The sequence below is a fragment of the Solea senegalensis genome, linkage group LG2, assembly GCF_019176455.1.
Source record: "Solea senegalensis isolate Sse05_10M linkage group LG2, IFAPA_SoseM_1, whole genome shotgun sequence".
Taxonomy (NCBI): Eukaryota; Metazoa; Chordata; class Actinopteri; order Pleuronectiformes; family Soleidae; genus Solea; species Solea senegalensis.
The window spans coordinates 11,507,720-11,529,747 of NC_058022.1; the positions used below are offsets into that span (position 1 = coordinate 11,507,720).

The 22,028-nt window shown below is 41.4% G+C and overlaps 1 protein-coding gene across 2 annotated transcripts; it reads left to right on the forward strand.

The window, feature by feature from the left end:
* Positions 1–835: 835 nt before the first annotated feature.
* Positions 836–20,955, forward strand: csrnp3 (cysteine-serine-rich nuclear protein 3). Of its 2 annotated transcripts, XM_044019870.1 has the most exons (6): positions 836–1,094; positions 1,954–1,997; positions 15,125–15,298; positions 18,542–18,801; positions 18,905–19,201; positions 19,319–20,955. In XM_044019870.1, exons 3-6 carry the CDS (start codon positions 15,148–15,150, stop codon positions 20,423–20,425), a joined length of 1,815 nt encoding a protein of 604 aa, XP_043875805.1. In that variant the 5' UTR covers positions 836–1,094; positions 1,954–1,997; positions 15,125–15,147; the 3' UTR covers positions 20,426–20,955. The 2 variants fall into 2 exon arrangements, with proteins under 2 accessions (XP_043875805.1, XP_043875807.1); XM_044019872.1 differs by lacking the exons at positions 836–1,094; positions 1,954–1,997 and adding an exon at positions 11,690–12,094.
* Positions 20,956–22,028: the final 1,073 nt, after the last annotated feature.

Consider the following 22,028-nt stretch of genomic DNA (forward strand, 5'->3'; position numbering starts at 1 on the left):
CTTTTCATTGTTAACATTAAACAAATGAAATTAAATAACACTACAGAGCCTAACATGACTATAGTGACATTAGGCCCTACATTAAACCATGGTAACGGTTTTCAAATATTAGACTTAAAAAAACGGCAGTTATCATAACCACTTTTTGACACACCAGGACGTTAACTAGCGTTAGCTTAAAATAGCGACTAACTGACTTCCGGTCTTACCTTCATTTTTGAAATTTCACCTGGAGGTGAACTTTGGGTAGCTCCTTTTGCCCAGTTTGTACGCAAGGCCGTCAAGTGTACATGCATAAATATTCCATAAGTCATCAACGTCAAGTCATTGCGAGTCATTTTACTCAAGTCTTTTGCCAACGCAAGTCAAGTCCTCAAATGTGCGACTTAAGACAGACTCGAGTCAAGTCACGTGACTTGAGTCAGCATCATAACATCTGTATGATTAACCGTGCATATATAGATATATGTAGTAGCATGTGTAAATATTACTGCAGCATCGTTATATTACACATGCTGGGAAAAGTTCAGTCTGTCATTTACATGTATGATGTTTCACTTTGATGACTTTAAATACTCTTAAGTGTGATGTAATTAGGCATTTGCAAGTTCTTTGTTTGCTAACTGCTGAGCGCTATGCTACAAATCCATGCTAAAATATTAGCAGCTCGGCCACTGTCGTCGCACGTGACGGTACAGTGTGATTTTGTGCAGAGGCTTCAGTGAGCAGTGGAGCAGTAGAGCAGACAGCAGCGGCTCTGTGGCTCCTTCCTAACTCTATGATTGGACAGAGCGAGTCACGTTGTCCGTGAAGCTGCTGTCAGTCTGATGCTGCACCATTGTTCCTGAGGAGCCGGAAGGTTTGCCTGTGAAAGGCACTGCTGTGTGTGCGTCAAACTGAGCCGGTTTGCACACTAACTCGCCAGGAATCCGGTACCGGTAGCGGTTTTTTTTTTTTGTGTGTATCTATAATTATACTTTCGTGCAGGAATTCCGCAGAGGAAGACAGTGACATGGTTTAGAGATTTTATCAAGTCCATTGAGAGAAAAAGGCGTCACTGAATTACTGGATACATAATAGTAACGAAATGAATGGTGAGTATGAACCATTATATAGATGTTAGATGGGCCTGCATTTAACCACATGTATATTGGCTGCGTTATTACATACATGTGTTACCTTTGTCTTTTCATGAATGCAGAATATACCTGGATTTTTTTTTTGCCTGCTGCATTTATGTTGGGATGCTGTTATATAGACAGTCCATATGTCAAACTCATCATCACACCTCAGGAGCCACTGTGTTGCAGACATCTGCTACTGCTAGATAGAATACTAACACAAGACCAAGTTTTCTTTGTTCCACCTCAGCCAGAGACAGTTTACTGCTCTGTATGTGCATGTGTGATATGAGCCAGAGAGAACATGCATATTAGAACTCTTGTGCCTTTGTGTGTTGTATTTTGAGGGCACGTGTGTGCCACAAAGGCTGTTGTACCAGAGATCTAGTCGATTGGTCTATGGCCAACTGGCTGAGAGCCTGTCAATGCAGAGACCGCTAAGAGAGGAGAGCCAGGTTCCCTGCAGAGCCTCCAGCAGAACAGGGAGAAGAGAGGAACCCACTCCTCCACCTCCATGTTGTACAAGGAGAGAGTGGCTCAAAAAGAGATTAAAGATAAGACAGCACTGTCACTCATCCATAAGTCAGTGCTGTTACTGCAAAGTTTTGTGGATGCAAACATCCATTGCGGTGGCAACATGCATTAGGTAAACTACAAAATAACTACATTTTGTGCATCTTGTTATATATATGTACTGTACAAGCTGATCCAACAGATGATGGTATATACATTTCTGTGAGCCACTCTCTGAACCCTGGAAGGCTGTAGCCTTGACATTTGCATCATAATATCTTAATAAATCGTTTAATTTATATTTCTCTATCCTCCACAGAAAAGAAGCTGGTCCCTGCAGTTTAACACAGTATTAAACAAAAGGTAAGACCACATCTTCTGCTTCCAGTCTAAATAAAAAAAATAATAATTACTGCCAGTTTTCGCAACACATTGATATACTGCATTCAGGCCTGTGAGATAAATGATGTATGCAAAGCTGGCACAACTGTTGCTACACTATCACAAAGGAACATCTGATAACAAGATATGATGTGATGTTAATGCAGACAACAGTGTTGAGTCGATGCAGACAGCGGCACTATTCTCTCTGGATTACACTAGAGATATGTTTATTCTTTCTAGAGTGTGTTGTACTACATACTTGATTTTTTTTTCTTGGTCTGTAAAACAACCACTAGTCTTTCAAAAATCACTGGAAACCACATGTCTGAAACACATTTTAAGGAAGACAGATCTAATACATTCACATTAATACATTTAAGATGCAATATTCCCATGAGAACATGTGCTTAAATATGACTATATCATTATCCTCCCCTGCCTTCTTCATTGTTCCTCCTCCAGCGTCTTTTGTCACATAAAAAAAGGCAGCACCAATAGTCCATTGCTGTGCATGCACAAACACACAGAGATCCGAAAGGTGACGTGGGGGTGGGCGATGCACGTGCACATGTGCGTTTGGGTAGTGGGGACTGTGTATTTCTTCTCCTCAGTCCATCTGTTTCTATCACTTTTCATTTCCTCCCTCAGAGGAGCAATATTTAATTGGTACATGTGGCACATAGTTAAAGGACACTGAAACATTAAGTATCTGTATTTACTTGTGAAAAGCAGCATCAATTAATTCATTATTATTCTTTGAATAAGGGAGACGGTAATGCTGCTATTGCATACTGTAGATGGCTACAGCTTGATAACAGTAAATGTAGTCTGTTTATGATTCACACGAAAGGTGTTATGGATTAACGGCACTAAAAAGATTCTCTCTTTGTGCAGCACCAGCAGGAGGCTGGTGTGGGTGAACTGTCTGGATGCAAAGGTTCACATACCATTTAATTCTTTACTTTGGGAGCAACAGCATGGCTTTAAGCTTGACCTGGTTTTGATCAGGATTTTTGAACATAGGTTTTACAAATATTTCTTTTAGGTTTTTAACATTTCTCTCCTGCAAAGAATCACATTACAGTCCCACTAATATCCACCCATGCTACAGTGCAGAATTATGTGTTTCAGCAGGGGTTTACGTGTTTTTAAATTTGGAAGCTTTTGATGTGACTGTTTTTCTGTCTTTGGCTCCTTCCTGGTAGAGCTCTGGGCTTTCACGGTTCAGGATTGTGCTCTCTTGAGATGTTGCCATGACACCTATTTGGAATCTTTTGTCTGTTGCCAACTAATTGTTGAGAGAGAAAAAAGAGATAATTTACTGATGGTTTTATATGAAATTCTGTAATAATGTTGTTTTTTGAAAGTATTGTACAGTCGACACTTCGTCTTTCTTTGGCACTTCCTCTGAACTATTATTAACATATGATCTATGACTATATAATCTTTTTTTAAAAGGCATTGAAAGCAGATTTTCTTTTCACAGTCCTAAATAAACAGTTCAATCATTTGATGGGTTAATCAGATTTAATCACCCATACACAGTATGGGTGATTCTATTTTATTACAGATGATATTTTAAGTACATTTTATAGCCTTTCACTGCCATAGTTTGTTCAATGACACGTAACCTATTGTGTTGGAAGAGTTTAATTTGGTATTTGTTGACCAGTTTTACCAAATGTTATTGAAAAGGCTCTCTGGTTTACGAAAAGCCACATAGAAATTAAAGAGAAATGATCATTCTTCAAATCCATAAAAACAACACCTCTAAAATTAAACAAAATTAACCTTGGCACACTTGCTTACAAAATTTTGATTCATTACAGCAGTAGTCTGTGTCAGAACTCTAAAATAAATACTGATTTAGTCAGGAGAGGTTTATAAGAGGAATGGAAGTAAATGAGACAATCAAAAGTAATTCACTTTATTGTGTACACTACAGCACTTGGCACTTAGAACCTGGCAGGAAATAGATCGCCATGGGAAACGGGGGCTATGGCTGAGGAGCTGAAGGGCTGGAGGTGGTTAACGAAACTTGAAGGCACTAAAATGACAGTGTATAGATCGAGAGAGCAGTTTTAAAGTTTTGGCAGTTCCAAGTGACTGAATAAAGTAGTGTGTGTACGGTTGTGTTTGGGTGGAGAAAATAATGAGCTGGTGGAGCTGAGCTGTGTTTCAGACTTGGAAGACATACACAGGAAGAGCTTGATTGTAACTGATACTATCCTGTTTTATAGTGTATATTTGGATTGTGTGATGTAATAATCCTAATTATCCTAATTAATTACAATTGCAATGATCTCACAAATACACAAATTTGATAAAATATCTCGAATTGGGATTTTACTCGTTCATGAAACAATGTCAAACCAAGGCAATCCTAACGAACATCACACCTTGAATAATACCTCTTACATTAGGTGTGTATGTTTTTTTTTTAATTCACAATATTTCACCATACCCTGCAATCACATGCAGAGTTGGCCTACTTCATGAATTTTTCCAGTTAACAGTGCAAATGTTTTGCATATAAAAAAGGTACAATGCTGGCTATATATAAATGATAAGGCTTGTCTGCAGAATATGAGCCCCACATCCCACAGCTTTCTCAGCCTGTGTGCGAGATGAAAGCAGCCCCGTCTCTATGAAATGTTTTGGCAGCTCTGTTTCTGACGGCAAACTGGCTTCTGCGAACTTTCAGGTGGCATGGGAAAATAAAGTCATAAATAAAATACGGAGTGCTGAATTATTTAGGTGAGCTTTGTGATTGACACGAGGGTGAGAGAACCTGATTATGCCACTTCAATTACTGCAAATGGTAAATGGTCTGCATTGATGGAGCATATTTTTTTTTGTCTCGGTGGCCACTCAAAGCTGGTTTACACTACAACATGCAACATGGGGGACACGTTGAAATGTTGACTAGCGGAGCCAGGAATCGAACCCCTGACCTTCAAATATTAGTCTGAACGTGGGGCTTGTCTGCTTTTGTGTGTCTGCGTACACTCACTGCTTGTAACAACAAAGATGGCTGAGATATAGTGTAGCTTTATGCCGTTAATTCACCAAATTATGGGGGTTCACAAGCTCTCAACAAGTTCCTACCTGAGTATTCTTATTCAAGTCAGTGTGTACACTGGGAACGAATAATCCTGTACTGCTAATGCTTTCACAGGATGTTACAATGAAATGGGTGCAGCCAGAAGTGTAGTACTGGAGTAGTGATCAGCGTTTGCTCTGTATGGACCCATGTGGTTAATAAGGAGCCGTGCTTCCTCTGTTGTTCTACGAGGAGGAAGAAAAGATCAATGATTCCCAGCACTTGGCTGCAGGATGGAGGCTGCAGCAGGCATCACCAGGCTGCAGCTCCTCCATGTGCTGAGTGCTGAGCAGTGGGTTTTACTCCCTCCCCCGTCTCTCTCCCTTTCTCTCTCTCTCTCTCTCTCTCTCTCTGCCTCTGCTACTCCCCGTCTTTCATGTGTGTGTGGAGCAGATCTGTCTGCAGCCTTAGGCAAGTGCAAGTTAACAAATGTACGGCGTGCATGTGAAGTCTCATTTGCATAAAACTGCGGATGTTGCTTTGTGTTTAATTGGGTACTGTTTCTTCCCCCCCGTGCATATATAATTCTCTCAAAGCTGACGGAGAAGGAAAATGACCATATTTGACAATTAATATTATTTATTTGCATAATAAATGTGCTTCTGACCTTTAGTGCAGCACAATGGGGAAAACAGCCGGAGCAAATGTTCAGTGTCTCTGTCACAGCACACATTGTCAGGTGTTTTTCCCGGCGTGCCGTACCTGCCAGTTTCAAACAACGTGGAGGTAAATAGGTTTTAGACACAACACGGATGCCAAATGGCAACAATTCCATGAAGATAAACACCCTGGAATGTTGACCATTGGTCGTAATTCATATTTGCTCTGGGGTCCCTGCGTGTTCTCTGAGGACAGGAAGCAAAAGGCTGCTTTTATAGTTGAACACGATGGTGGCTCATACAGATTAAGGCAGATGCCCTCTGACCTCATGCTAGACATATCATACTGTGGCCTTTTAATGTATTGTTTTGTGAATGTGTTTTACCCTTTCCACAAAACAGTGTCAATGAGTATGTTAATAGTGCGTTTGAGCTCTCTTGGTGGCAGGAATCCTCCACTGACATCATCTGAAGCTGAATAATCATCCAGGCCGTAGCCTCTCCTCGGGGGAGTTCAGTTGAGACCTCGACTCTCTTTTCTCCTCTTCTCATCTCTCTCCCTCTCTCTCTCCAACCCCCATCTCACTCTGCCTAGTCTCCCTCTTGCAAGGTTGCTGTTTATGTCTCAGGGTGACACTAATGATGGATGAGTTCGAATACAACCTCAGACTGACTGCGCCGCTCAGGATCTTTTGTGGTTTCAGGGTTTTTCTCTTTGCTCCGCGATCCCATCAGTTGGTTCCACTGGAATGCTCCCTCAGTCTCTCGGAGGCTTCCAAGAAAAATTGTTTCTTAGTAAAAAAAAAAAAAATAAGAAGAAGGAATTAATGAAAACATCCACTAAGCCATCTGCGGTGTATGAATGTGTTCCTCATCTCTGTGGAAACACTCGCAGTCTGTGATGGAGCTGCCATATTGAATGGCATAGGAATTTGGCAGGTGAAGATACTGAGCATGGAAGCAAATTTGCCAAAAGTCTATAACAAAACCCTGCTGGCAGTTGTTCAAAGATGAGTCTTGGAGAAATTGTGTCCGCAAAAAAAATGATATTCATATGCACAAAATCAGTGTATATGTATGTTCATGAGCAGCTATACAAACAACTCATCGCACTTTGGTTTAGGAAGGACTAACCTAAGAGTGTCAAGGTGATCTGATGCTGTTTTTGACCAAACTGTGTGTCCGTGTTGTTATTTAAACCCAGAATAATGCATTTTTGACCACCAGGGATCATACACACACTTGCGGCTACAGTTAATGTGTAAGCAAACAAGCTTAATCACACAAAACCATCTCACTGCCTCCAGTCACCTCACTATTTAAATCCTGTGTCCGCTGCCTATTGGCCGTTACATGACTAAATGCTGTAATTTGTTCGCTAACACTGTTGTTTTGGCTCGCTGATAAATGCACGTGGCTTGGCTGAGTCAAGCCCTTCTGAAACAGCATCGGGCTGTGCAGCCCCACCAAAAAACAACTCTTTCATTTGAGCAATTTATTTCAACAAAATTTCAAAAACTCTAGAGAAGCTGTGTCAGTATGTTAAGATATTTTATGCAGGGAGCCAGCGAAAAGTCAACTTGCAAACTCTAACTCAAAAACTGAAGTACAAGTTTTATAAATAACTGAAGAATGTTTTTAAAAAGCCTCTTCAAAGCCTCTTGATTTTTTTTTTCAAACAATAATCATAACTTATTTTAGAAACAAAAAGCAAAATCTACCGACTGTACTACCTAGCGTCTAACAGTTGTTGGTGAAATTACCATAATGGTCCTTTCTATTTATAGAACCACAGACTAATATGCTGCATTAAGGGCACAGTGATGATAATCAAACATGGATCTGCTTTCATTGTTGGAAGCCTCACCTTAGTTTTGTGGGACCTGTTGGTAATATTTATCACGGCTGAAAACATTTCTCGATTATTAATAGATTACTAAATTAATCGTCAACTATTGTGGTAATCGATTCATCGGTTTTCCGATTTTCTTTGATTGCTTCTTTGCTCCATATAACAAAGAAATCATTCAAACTGAATCATTTTGTTTAGCTTGTGGACAAAACAAGACGTCTGAGAACATCATCATTTTTATGGACCAAACGATTACTCATTTCATGGAGAAAATAACCGAGAGATAAATCGATTATCAAATAATCATGAGTTGCAGCTCTAATATTTATCACATCCTGCTGTTGTCCTTTAAACCATCAGCTTGTTATTTGTGAAGTAATGATGATATAAATCCAATGAATATGGGTTTTCTCTCTCATGATTTTGTCTGCAAGAAGGTAGATGTAGTATTACATTTGAAGAGCTACTGACTACTTGCAGGTTGTCCTGTTTATGCATATTTTGCATTGTCTAAAAATGCATAATTGGGGGCGCACTGGTAACTCACTGTGAAGAATACAGTCATGGCCATGCACCTACACTGCTGAAGGACCTGCCATCATCCTGTTAGTACATACTGTGAGATATCTGGTTTGGTGTTGAGATGGATCACAGCTATGAATAGAGTGGGTACAGTGAATTATCACCGGTTCGCTTAAGTCTCTACCATTAAAAGGTTGTGATTCACTGCCATGGCTGCTTCACAGTTGCTGTTATGTAGACATGCAGCCAGATGGTTCAGAATCAGATTTCCTGTGAGATCACTTAACCATATAAAATGGCCTTTACACTTTTACACTCAGTGTTGTGTCAAATATAAAATACACTGGTGAGTAGTTGTTGTTTTTGGTACGGTAGACCAAATGTCAGCATTTAGGCTCATAGACAAAAGTCAACAGCCTTTAAATGAATATACAGCTGTAGGAATAACATTAATTCAAGGACACTTCTATTCTCTCAATTTGTTTTCAATAAGGAAACTGTAAATAAAACCATTTCCAATGTGTTCTTGATCTGTTATTACAGGAGCTGTGAAGGTCCTTTAGCTGTGACATCAATCACCATATATCTACACAAACAAAATTAATTCTACACCATCGTTTTTCTTTTTTTCCTCTTCTCCTCGTGCTCTTCATCAATTTCCTTGAGAAATACATTTTTAAAAAGCCTCCTGAAAGTCAGACCAAATATAGGTCACCGTCTCTGTGTAACAAATGCCATCTCTCCAGCTTATGTTTTGCATTTTTATGTAATAGAGCAGCATATATGTGACCGTAATGGATAAACCATTAAATGAATGCAGATGAGGCTGTCCAATTACACATTTCATTTAATATACTGGCCGAGGAAAAACAGCATGGTTCGAACAAAGAAAAAAACTTTCTATGAAATGTATTATCTTAGCACAGCCGATTAGATTGTATTGTCATCGCATACATTCGTGCTTTAATACTGGTTAGTCAAAATTATTATGACAACACTTTAGCCACAAGTGAAATAATATCACAATGTATTGAACTAGATGTCTCTAAAATGTCATTATGGCTTGTGTTTATTTTTGCATTTACATCAAGATGAAAATGGCAATAATAAGAATAAGTTTATTGTGACATTCCACCTAAATCACACTGTGCCAAAGACATGCACATGACATTTTGGATTAGACAGAACAGTAAGAGTCACTGTGGGCATAGTCTGGTTGTCCTGTTGCTGCTGCAGTATTGCGCTTGCTTGGTCCTGATGATTTAGCCATAATAATTGTGCACTCTGTGGACCTGCAAGTTTAGAGTAGAGCTACAACTACTGAAAGCTAGTTATCAGTTAGCAACCTGGTAAAATAAAGACATGGGGAGGGGAAAAGATAAACATGAAGAGAGACGTCACCGATGTATAAATGCTTAGTTGCTATACTGTAAAGTGTCACTGTGGCTCAATAATGGAAGAGACAGCATTGATGCGGAACGAGGTTGAGTGAGGACAATGGTGAGGATGCAGAATGTTGCAGCGTTAGTGGTGTGAAAGAAACAGCACAAACGGTTTCATCTAAAACTGTCAATAAAAGGTGGATTTACGATGGATTATAAATTCCGTCAACTTTAGCCAGTAAAACATAAATGTACTGTCATTTAGGTGAATATTATTATGACATTTTAAAGAAATTTTACTCATACACTAATTGTTGCTCAGAAACGACCATTTATTGGTAATGTTGCGCTGTAAATAGGACTATTCCATTAGATATTGTTATTGGTCTTATATTGTATACATCTCTATATAAACTAGAACATGTGTGTCTGTCCATTCTTTACATTCAGTAATGAATAATTATACTGTTGCCTTCATTCATTCATTTTATTCATTTTCAATCCCTTTGTCCTCTTCAGGTTAGTGGGTGGGTGGGGTAACCAGGATTATAACTAGTGACTGTCTTGCACCTAGCCATTGCACCTTTATATGGTTGAGATATATACTGTATATATATATATATGTGTATATATATATATATATATATATACAGTATATATACAAATATATGTATATATACATATAAATGTATTAGAGCTGCAACTAATGATTATTTTCATAATCGATTAATCTGTCAATTATTTTCTCGATTCATCGATTAATATGTCATAAAACCTTAAAAATCGGTGTTGATCAGTGTTCGTCAAACCTGGAAATTATGGTGTTCTCAAATGTCTTGTTTTGTCCTCAAAGCAAAATGATTCACTTTTAATGATTTTTTGTTATCCAGAGCAAAGAAATAAAGAAAATACTTAAGAAGCTTAACCAATCGGAAATCTTGGTTTATAATAGTTGTCAATTGATTTAGTAATCTATATCTATGTAGATATAGATATGCACATACATATATATTTATATATATATACATATATATATATATATATATAAATACACATTAGATTTACTTTAGCTGTACTGCCTCAGACTCACTGCCTTTGCTTTCGTTTGACCACCACCCAGGACCCATTTATCTATTACTGACACACTTCTCCTCGTCCACATCCATGTTCTCGTCACTGTCATCGTTTATCATGCATCACTAATTGCCTTAATAAGGCAGGCCTACTACACTCCCGACTGCCTGACATGGAGGACTATTACTCTACCAGTCACTGCATCGCCGGCACTGACACAATTATGTGACAGTGACTAAATAATGTATTTTTTTGGACCGATTAAGTGAAACTGTATAATTGAGGGTCATGTGGCCACTGGAGCCAATCCCAGCTGACACAGGGTGAAAGGTGGGGTCTGCCCTGGACACATCACCAGTCTATCGCAGAGCCAGCACACAGAGACAAACAACCCATCGCTCTTTCACATTTGTGGTCAATGTGTCCAATTAACCTGCATGTTTCTGGACTGTGGGAGGAAACCCACGCGCACATGGGCAAAACAAAAACCCCGGTCAGACCGGGTCACAAACTCTGGGTTTCTTGCAGTAAGGCAACGCGCCATGTGACGATGATATACTAATAATAAAAATAATGAAGAACATAAACAGGAAGACCATAGTTGGAAATACTGACTCAGCGTTCTTGGCATAGGAATTATTGGGAGATCATGCACTACAGTCCTGACAAACCTTATTATTGTAAATGTAATTTGTTGCTGGACAACTGCCACTTTTCTGTCTTTGCAAGTCACTTAGGCTTTTATTTTTGTGTTTTCATGCTCTTGTGATGAGTAGATGCCAAAACCACTGCCCCCCCCACACCGTTTCCCCATTCTCCCTTCTTTCTCCACCCTTCTTCACCTTTTCTATTCCCTTCTGAATCTCCTCCTCTCTCTCTCTCTCTACATCTATGTTATACCCCCAGCTCTTTCACACTGTCCTGCATCTCACATACGCACCCCTTATCCATTCATCCACTATTTCTCCCCTTTTCTGATCCCCCCATACCCCTGCCTCCTCCTCCCCTATTCTGCCCCTCCCCAGCTCATGTTGGTAAAAATATCTGCAGACAGCAGGAGCAGAGGCACGCCTGACTCCCTCTCTCTCTCTCTCACTCTCACTCTCTCTCTTCCTCTCTCTCTCTCAGCAGACATCCCACCCATGTGATCTCACAGGCTGCCTCTGCTCTGCTCTACTCCAGTCAGGCTCCTGCTTTTCAGCCGGCTGCAGCTAATGAGCCTTTGTGTGGCCAGAGAGAGGGAGAGAGAGAGAGAGAGAGAGGGGTAGTTAAAGTGAGAAAATCTGTCATCTTGCAACAATAAAGCATATGGTACCGACAGTGCAGACTGAGCTGGAAAATTACAAGTCACTCTCTCTCACACTCCTGCACCTTTTCTTCTCATGCCCGCGGAGCTGAGGGGTCGCTGCGAGTCAGTGGACTGAAACAAAATGGGAACCTCTTCATTCATCATGTTTCACCTTTTTTGAATTGCTACATTTTATGACTGTGTGGCTGTGCTGACTGTGAGAAGAGGTGAAAGGAGGGACAGTCTGCTGGTGCAGGTCAGTTGTTCCTGCGAGGGCCATCACACACACACACACACACACACACACACACACACGCGCGCATGCAAACATGTGAGTAGTGTGTGCAGACTGATGTGTCATGACTTGCTCCAGATGCCACAGGCTTGTTGTCAGTACTTGGCATGACTGTTGTGCTGTCACATCATTATATTTTGACTGTGGGAATCTTATGAATGCCGCCGGTGGGGGTATACTGTGTACGACATTGTATACAGAATACTGTGAGCACTGTTGATTAAGAACAAGAGTTAGTCCACAGTTGATGGATGCACAGGCAAACACTGGGAGGGGCTTTCCAAGCCGGCTTTTGCTGCATTATTTTCTCTGGGATATTCTCTCTTGTGCCATACTGTATGTTGGCCAGTCGTGATTACGCACAAAGACAAAGAAAGAGCTGTTGGAATGGAGCAACAACCTCTTTTTTCATTCTGCCATGATGAAAGCGGTTCACCCAAGAATACTCTCAGAGTTGTGGCTCATGATGCTGTGCAGTTATGTAAGGCCAGGTTCAAAATGTAACTTGAAAATCTGGCTGGTAAATGGCACATGAAAATGAAGCAGCAATGCAGTTGTCTGGGGAGAAAAAAAAAGGAACTGTGGTAAAAACAGCTGATGCTTACATTTGTGTTTTTATAATGAAAGAGCACTCACACACAATATGTGACACTGGAAACAGGTAAAGCAGTGGTTGTGAGGGTACATTAGAATCTCCATGGAAACCACTTTTGGTATGAAAGCCCAGTGCAGCATCAGCTGATGGCTAAGCATATGAATACTGTTCCAACAATGATATCTAATTAGGAAGCAGTTTTTTGGGGGAAATTGTTGTACTTCAGGGAATTTCCTCTCTTGTTCTTGAACATTTGAAGTGAAGTGCCTGTCTCTGTTCTGTTGTGATGTGAGATTAGCGCCTTATGTTGATGAACATTTAAAACCCTACAGCACTAATTTGATATTATTTCATGTATTGTTGCCATTATGTCACGTCAAAATCTTTAATCAGAGAAAGTAGTCTGGTGTTTTCTTGTTGGCTTAACAGCGTCCAGAAACGACAGCTTTTACTTCAAATTTTGGTTCCTCTCTCTCTTCCGCTTTCTCCCAAACGGATGCCTCACATTCCTTAGTTGAAGGCAGAGTTGTTGATGCTGGAGGTTCTCCAAATGCTGGTGGAGCTATGTCACCGCACTGAACAAGCACAGCCTCTGGGGAACAATGACTCGCTCGCTGCCAACACTGCTCCTCTCTGGGTCGCACCCCCTTTTTCCTCAGGCAGCATTTGCATCTGTAATGATTCAATAGCAGAGCCCAGATGAAACACTGACGCTGACTGTGAATGAAACTCCCCCACAAGCTGCTCTGGCAGATACACAGAGTGAGACTGGCTGAAGATGCATGTTGTGTTGTCTTTCAGTTTCCAAGAGAGAGAGAGAGAGAGGGAGAGGAGGCAGTGAGGGATGAGCTGCCAGTCATAGCCGTCCACAGTGAGCTGCAGTCGCCACTAGGTTTATTTTAAACTGTGACATGACGTTACAGCTGCCGCTGCTTAAACGTGAAGCGCGATGCTCTGACATTTAACACATTTAAGCGCTTCTTTCTAGCAAGTTTTCTACTGTTGTGACTAATGATCGGCCCTAAATAAGTCACAATATTTCAACTCCTTCACAATTGCAGCAGGGCAGCATTAATTTGGGGGGGAGCAGCGATCAAAATATTATGACAGTTGCATCGCATAAATTAGTAGAGCCAGTTCCACTGTAGTGGTGATTAGTTTTAGTGTATTTGACTGATGACTCTGCTTTTGTTTATTTGTCTTAATTGTATCATCAGTCAGAGAGCATTAATGGCCCTTCTCTTGTGAAACTGAAGTGGTCTGCAACACTCGTGAACCAGTCTGCAACCCTAATTATTTAGTATAGCGACACAGCGCTACATAATAAAGCCAAATATAAGTATATTCCTTTTAATTAATGACTAATTATGACACTTTTAACAATAAAGGGTTTGCATCCTGCTAATGTTGAATTGGCTGTTACTTCTACGGTGCTCTAGAGTTGGAACTCACAGAGTGAGATGTTTTTTGGGGCCGCAAAATAAATATGCTGACACAAGATTTATTGACTAACGCATGCATACAATTACATTTTGATTCATGGATCAATAATGTCATGCAATATTAGGTTAGGTGTTGTAGTTTGTAACAGCAGAATGTAAGATTTCTGCAAATAATAGTCTAAAAATGCTATATTATTCACGATACACTATCTTCTAAAAGCAGGACCCTGCTTAAAACGTTTTGGAAAAACTGCTCTATGTAGACGTCATTGTTCAGTGCATTTGTAGCAGATTACAAGGCAAATTATCGTCGTTTATTTACTCTGTGGTTGGTGTGCGTGCATTGTCCTCTTCCCTGTAGCAGGTATCTGCCCTGACGAACGCTTGCCACAGATGTACAGGACGCCACTCACAATACTGTCTACAGCAGCTTGTGCTGCATGATCTGTGCACACAAATCATCGCGTGGCTGTGAAGAGTGTAGCCGCACTTGACGGAAGAAAAAAAAAACAAAAAACGCATCAGTGTTGTGTTTTCACCTGTGCTAATATGCTACCGATGCTGCTCTCACATTTTCAGCCAGTGGGATTTTTTTAATCATTCGCCTTCTGTGGATGTGGCAATCCACTACAGACAACATTATGCATAATTGCAATCTGCATTTGCATTGCAAGACAACCAAGTCTAGTCTGGGTTTTTTTTCTTAATTAAAGACAGTGGAAGGATCATTCTGAAGACAGATGTAGTATGTAATTAGCAGCTTTCTCCTTCCATCTCAGCTCCTTTGTGCCAAGGTGATCACTCGCCCAGGAAGCGCCTGGGAGCTGGGATAGTGGCATGAGTGTGTGTGTTTGAAGCGGGCTGGTGTTTCATTACTAATTGAGTGTACTGAGGATTATGATGACCCTAAACTGGATATTAAGTAATGTGTGGCCCCTGTGCTGTTTCTTTCAGTTGCGGGTGCAGATGCAGCAGCCATGAGCGGAATACTGAAAAGAAAATTTGAGGAGGTGGAAGCCTCCTCCTCCCCGTGCTCTTCCCTGCGGGAGTCTGATGATGAGGTTTCCTGCAGCGAGAGTGGGAATAGCAGCGACAGTGTCAACCCCTCCACCTCAGGACCTTTCACCCGTGAGTGCCTGTTGCCTTTTCATTTCATGCGCGATGCTTAGTGCTAGTCAAACGCGGACAGGGATTTCTAATCAATTTTGTAGCACACAATCTTTATGTCTGTTGATATTAATGCATACCACTGTAGTAGGCATAACATGACGTGTTGGACTCCAAGTGAAGGACACACAGACATCAGTAAACTGTCAGCTTATATACATTTGTTGATGAAATGGGGGGAGAACCTGATGAACACTGATAAATTGGGTCATTTTTTTATCAATCAGACAAATAAGGTTTTGGTCTAAGAACATCATGTTAGCAATGTCGAGGTTCCACAAATAACAGCTGCAGATAATCCTAAACAATAGTACAGTATGGAGTACAGTGATATAGAGTAACTCGAAGAAATTCATTAAACTTATTAAACCAGTACAGAAGTTCAAAATAACAATAGGCTCAGGCAATTATTAAGACAATGGCTGTCAATTTTCTGCAGAAAGTAGAGACGCACGATATTGGACTTTTTGCCAATATCCAAAATATTGGGAGTGCTTGGGCCAATAACCGAGATGTATAGATATACTGCATGTTCCAACTGCAGAGGTTATTTAGTCTCTTCTGTATTGTTTTATACTCATGTTGCAGCAGATGTAGATATACATTTTCTTCATTAAGCAAAATAAATAAACAGAAAAAAACAATAATTGTAGAAGGTTCCAACATAGAAGTCAAGCAGGTAGCAACCTATTAAGTCGAATGTTGTAGTCATTAGTCATACCGGCAGATCTTGGTGTGTTGGCTGATATCCCATAATACATTTTAAAGCCAAATATCTCCCGACACCATTCTCACACTGATAATGGTTAGGGTTTATGAAGGTCACAGCTACAGCACACAAACTCTGTGATGCTTTTACATTTACTGTTCAAATGCCTCTAAAGAAATCCGCTCTTGCTGATTCCACAGTTATCCCTGGCTCGCGTTAAAGACTGTGCTCTTAATCAAGGATAAACCAAGCACAAAAACATGTCTCCACCGCACATTCAGAAGGAGACCGACGTCAGCTCTAATAAGTAACAAAGTACTCATGGGATTCTTAATATCTCTGAAACGAGACGCGACGTGACTGTACTACATCGCGCAGTTGTGCTGTGTTAATCCCTCGGTGGATTCTTGAAGCATTAAAAAATGTTGCTGTAACACAAAAAATCTCTGTAATGGGAGTCTTAAAGAGAGAAAAAAAAAGACTCAAGATAAAGATAAAATGTTAACTTTCAAAATGTTTTTTTTTTTACTTTAATATTCATTTAGTTTGTAAAAATACTCCACAGTGCTGCACCTCACCTCTGAAGAGCTTTGTTCAGCTCTGCTCTGAGGTCTGTTCCTGGTGGAGATTGTGCCTTTCTGTCCGTGCTGCACGATCGGCAGACTCTTTCAGGGCTATTAAGAAGTGGAATTAAAGCACAAAAAAAGAAGGGATTTTAAGTAATCAGTCAGCAATATAATTTGACACTTTATCTCAAAACCGCAATACGGCCTACTGCAATTTTCAAATGGCAGGAGGTGCAATATTTCCTAAAGCCAAAATGTGTGTGTGTGTGTGTGTGTGTGTGTCAAATTACCATTTCAGATTAAATATTACACACATTACATTCCACAGGCTGAAGACAACATCTTTGTTTCTCACAGATCTGCACAAATATCACACAGTAATCATTTAAATGACGCTGTTCAAATGAAAATGAGGATCATTATGTAGGAATTACCGTTCCCTCTCATATCACAAATCACATCGCGATGGCAATGTTAGTCAGACTCATCGCAGTTCAAAATTGTGTTTGTGTGCGCGTTGCATGTGCTCATATTTTGTGTGTGTGCATGCTCTGTATTTTTATAGTGTCTGTTAATCTGCCTTGGCATTTCAGATGGAAATTAGCTCGTAACTAAATCTGGCACAAAGCGTCTGAGATTAATGTGCTTCTGTACATTGTCCCTGATACAAATCAATTGAATAAACTGAACTAAATCTGTTTTGGCGACACGGGTGCATGTGCACAGTTTGGCTACATGGTTTATAGATTTTTTTTTTTTAAATTAAATATTTCAGCTAATTAAGCAAAAAATCAAAGCAAACCTCTGCTTTCAAATGACGACGTTTGATTTGTTTCTGTGACTGACGTGAGCGCGGGTGTCAAAGCCTTCTCCCTGCAGGGAGGGGGCAGAGACATGAGTAGGGTGCTGTGTGTCCCTTGAGGTTTAACCCAACCTCCGTGTCAGCAGCAGCTGCTGGCAGCCGGGGGCTTGAGAAGGTCAGCAACAAGGACCATAAAGACCACACTCCTGTGAAGTGGCATGTATGTACAGTGATTGACTATTATGGCAGCGAGATGAAACAATAAAGAGTGTTTTTTTTTTTTTTCTTCCTACCATGTATACCATGCTGCGGCGTAGGAAGAGGAGGGAACACATTTGTTATCCCTTCCCCCCCAAAACAAAAGTGAAATTCCATTTTTTTCTAATAAGGTTTATATCGTCATCGTCAAAAAAAAAAAGCTGACTACAAGGATCTGTTTACTGCTTTGACACCTCTACGTTTGCTTTTGTAGATAATGTAGTGCGGCTCTGTTTCGCAGCCCTCAGTCTGACAGCTCTACATCTGTAATGAAATGCATTGTCCCTCTTGCACAGGGTGGAGAGCTATTAGGGCCAGATGGTTTCTATTTGTCCTGTCTGTCTGATACGGGGTGGGGGTGGGGAGTGGTGAATGCTGGGAACACTGCTTCTGTGAACCAGCACTCATCTCTGGGCCAGGCAGGAGATTTATTTATGCTGCACCATTGCCCTGCTCCCTGCTTCTCCCTCTTGTAGAGCTCTCCTTGAAAAAAAAAAAAATGATGATGCCAAGGACTCACTTTACCTAGAGAACCACAGAGATGTTCAAGATTTTTCAGTTTCAGAGAGAGAATTTCTCATATTTCAGGCATGTGGGGACAACATTGACATTGTGGATTTTTTTTTTCACAATAAAATGTAATTTGGCTTTGCAGGCTATGAAACTGGAAAATGAAAGAATGTATGAATGATAGAAACAGCTGAGCTAAAGTGGTCTTGGCACTGCAGTGATCTACATTGTGAGGCTGTAATTCTTTCCATGAAGAATGAACGAATGAATTGTCAAATAGAGTTAACGGCTAAGATGACGTGCAGGCGGAGCACGGCCCGCGGTTTGTAACCACACTACCTGCCGCTTTCCCTTCGCAGCTAATTCAATATTGAAGAGAGAGAAGCGGCTGCGGACGAGGAGGGTGCATTTTGAAAATGTGACAGTTTACTACTTTGGCCGGCGGCAGGGCTTCACCAGCGTGCCCAGCCAGGGTGGCAGCACGCTTGGCATGTCCAACAGGCACAGCTGGGTCAGGCAGTACTCCCTGGGTGAGTTTGCCATGGAACAGGAGAGGATCCACAGAGACATGCTTAGAGATCACCTGAAGGAGGAGAAACTCAACTCAGTCAAACTCAAGGTAAAGGATTGGCGATCTATAGTCAATCGACATGTCAAAAAGACATTTATTTGTTTCCTTACTGTCTAAAAATGAGTTGAGCGGGATCTCTTCTCGTTTGCAGCTGACGAAGAACGGCACAGTGGAGTCTGAAGAGGCCAACGCGCTCACGGCAGAGGACATTTCCGACGACGATATTGATTTGGACAACACCGAGGTGGACGAGTACTTCTTCCTGCAGCCGCTCACCACGAAAAAACGCAGGGCACTGCTGCGCTCCTCTGGGGTAAGGAAGATTGATGTAGAGGAGAAACATGAACTGCGGGCCATCCGGATGTCCAGAGAGGACTGTGGCTGTGATTGCAGTGTCTTCTGTGACCCCGAGACCTGCGCCTGCAGCATTGCAGGGATCAAGTGCCAGGTAAATGTCATTTTCTTATATGCATGCATTTAAAGTGGAGGAGCAACTAGGAGACTTGTTGCTTTGTTTTGTCATGTTTGCATCACTATAAACACTCACATGTGTGTTCTCCCTCAGGTGGACCGCATGTCATTTCCCTGCGGTTGCACAAAAGAGGGCTGCACCAATTCAACGGGGAGAGTGGAGTTTAACCCCATCCGAGTCCGGACCCATTTCTTGCACACCATAATGAAGCTTGAACTGGAGAAGAGCCGCGAGCAGCAGCAGGCGTCCCCCAACAATGGCTACTGCGGTGAGCCTAACGACCTGGGAAGCGGAGACCCCCTCATCCAGTCCCAGCACAGGTTGGAGTACTCTCTGTCCGACACTGTGCCACAGACGGCCAGCGTGCACCTGCAGAATGCAGACGAGTCGGAGGAGCCGCTAGACGACGACGAAGAGGATGACGATGACGAGGAGGAGGAAGAGGACAATGACGACGACGACGAAGAGGACAGTAGCAGTGTCTGCAGCGGGTTGTCAGACTCCAGCACACAGAGCTTAGCCAACAGCGACTCTGAGGAAGAGGATTATGAGGATGAAGAAAAGTCGGAGAACTTTGACGACGACATGGCGGCCGCCCCGGTGTCTCATACTGAGGTGGTGCCTTTGTCCTCAGTGCTGTGTTACAGCAACGGCTCCCATGACAACCATATGAATGGAAATACTTTTTTAATGAACTCCTCCTCCGCTGAGTACTATCAGCTCGGCAGCGCCAGCGCTGCCTCCGGTGGCCAAACCAGCCACTCCAGTGAACCCTATGGTGAACCTGTAGCATTCCAAGATCCAGGCAGCATGGCCCAGGGACCGTTCAACTCGACGGCCGAGCAGTACACGGACTACTCCAATCAAGCCGCAGAACGATACCCAGCCAATCACCATTTCCCCCTGACTAACGGTCACTCTGACCAACCTGTGTCGCGCTACACGCCCGGCCAGCAGGAGAAGGTGTCGCCCAAAGCGGCGGTCGTGGAGCAGCCAGAAAAGCAGAACCTGACACAGTTTCAAAACTACCTGAACAGTAACACCCAGAGTTCCAGCAGCAGCAGCAGCAGCTCGCGTACGGCAGCCGAGCAGCCGCAGCTAGAGTCCAGTGTTAATAGAAACTCTGACCTGACCTTACTAGCAAACAGTCCTAAGAACCTCCCTTTACCAGACCATTGCCCTGAGGTCACAGCCATTTAGTGAGTCACATCTTCTTAAGTGTTCTTTCAGTATTGTGTCTCTCCTGGAGCCTGACCAAGTGGTCTTTTAAAGGGGACATAGTCATGGCATTTTTATTTAATTATCTGACCTTAAATCTCAAAGCAATTTAAAAGCACCATAGTCCATTTCCATCTGTAACTATAAAGCCATAGAATTGAGGGGGGGAGGGGGGGGAGGTTTTAAGCCACTGTTTGCTCTAGAAGGTTTCAGGAAGTAGAGTGCGTGTGCCGAACTGCACAATGACAGGATAAGAAATGCATCACAAATATCAGTTATGTCATGCTGTGCGATGTACCTTGTAATTTCAGATGTAAAGTTCTAGTTTTAAGCAGATATCGTACTGTAAATGTTACTTTTCTATGTCTACTGTACGTGTCATATGTGCAAAAAAAAGGTTTAATTGTCAGTTTATTTATTGTTATAGAATTATGTGCATACTTATATATTGTACGTTTTGATAACAATGTGCATGCTGTTTTTTTTGGGGAGGGAGGGCGGATCTCTGTGACATGGGGAAATTACTATTGTTTTATATCAAATGTGTTGTATACATAGTGTACATTTCTCTTCTTTTGTCACTGTTCTATGCTTTCCTATGGTTTGGAAAAGCATGAAAAAAGCCTGAACTTTCCTTTTCTTTTTCTTTGGAGTACGAGATCAACTGTAACAACGTCGGGACATGTGGAAATCGATGTGCGGCGTATTGCCCTCACGTGTCGCGGCCCAGTGGCATGCAGTTGGTTTTCGCCGGATAAATACTTGAACTGTGGGAAAACGATTGCCCCCATTCACTTCAAAAAAAAGAAAGTCTGTTATTAGCGAGTGTCGCTGCAAATGAAGAGCCTTTGATAAAGTTGTGATAAGCTCTATGATTCATCATAGATAACAGAGCGCTGTCTTCATAGCAGACCCTCGTTTGTAAGCGGTCTTGTTGACAAAGTATTAACCCCCTAAATAATGTGCCAGTATTTCATGAATTAAATGGTCGTGAGATTTCTGCTTTTGAATGCTGTCAAAAATATCTGAGATGTTCATTTATGTGGATCCAATGATGATTGTTGCTTTGTTCTGTTGAAATGTAACGTGCAATAGTTTGAGGGGTTTTTTTTTTAACAGGCTTTCTCTTTTCGGGGGATTGCTTTTAAACAATTGTCTTTGTTTTTTTTTAATAGAATATGCCATACTTTTTAATAATTGTACATGGGAGAAGCAAATGTTCAGGGTTGACAATCAAAGCTCATTCACGTCAGTATTTAACTGCGACACATTCTAACTCCTCTAAGTCCTATGAGCCATTGAGAATGACAGCCAGAAAAAAAAATCTGTTCACCAAAAACCTGTAAATAATCTTTCTCCACGTCTTTCTAAAATCACGAAAAAACTGAATTTGCTGAGCAAGAGATTGGGAGACTGCAATAATTTAGTGGTTCAGTACTAAAATAATGTGTCGTCTTCAGTTCTCTACCTTGAGCTCTCTGCTCTTTGCGCATGAATACAGGAATTTGTCCCTCTCTTTACACTCTCAAGGGACAGTGCTGACGCTTTGGTGATCACGTCGTTCCATCCCGGTGGTACAAAAGAA

Excerpts from the sequence above, each read along its gene's own strand:
- csrnp3 (XM_044019870.1), top strand. The coding sequence starts at position 15,148 with ATGAGCGGAATACTGAAAAGAAAATTTGAGGAGGTGGAAGCCTCCTCC. Across the intron at positions 15,299-18,541 it reads CACCTCAGGACCTTTCACCC|CTAATTCAATATTGAAGAGA; the intron begins GTGAGTGCCTGT and ends TTCCCTTCGCAG. Across the intron at positions 18,802-18,904 it reads TCAACTCAGTCAAACTCAAG|CTGACGAAGAACGGCACAGT; the intron begins GTAAAGGATTGG and ends TCTCGTTTGCAG.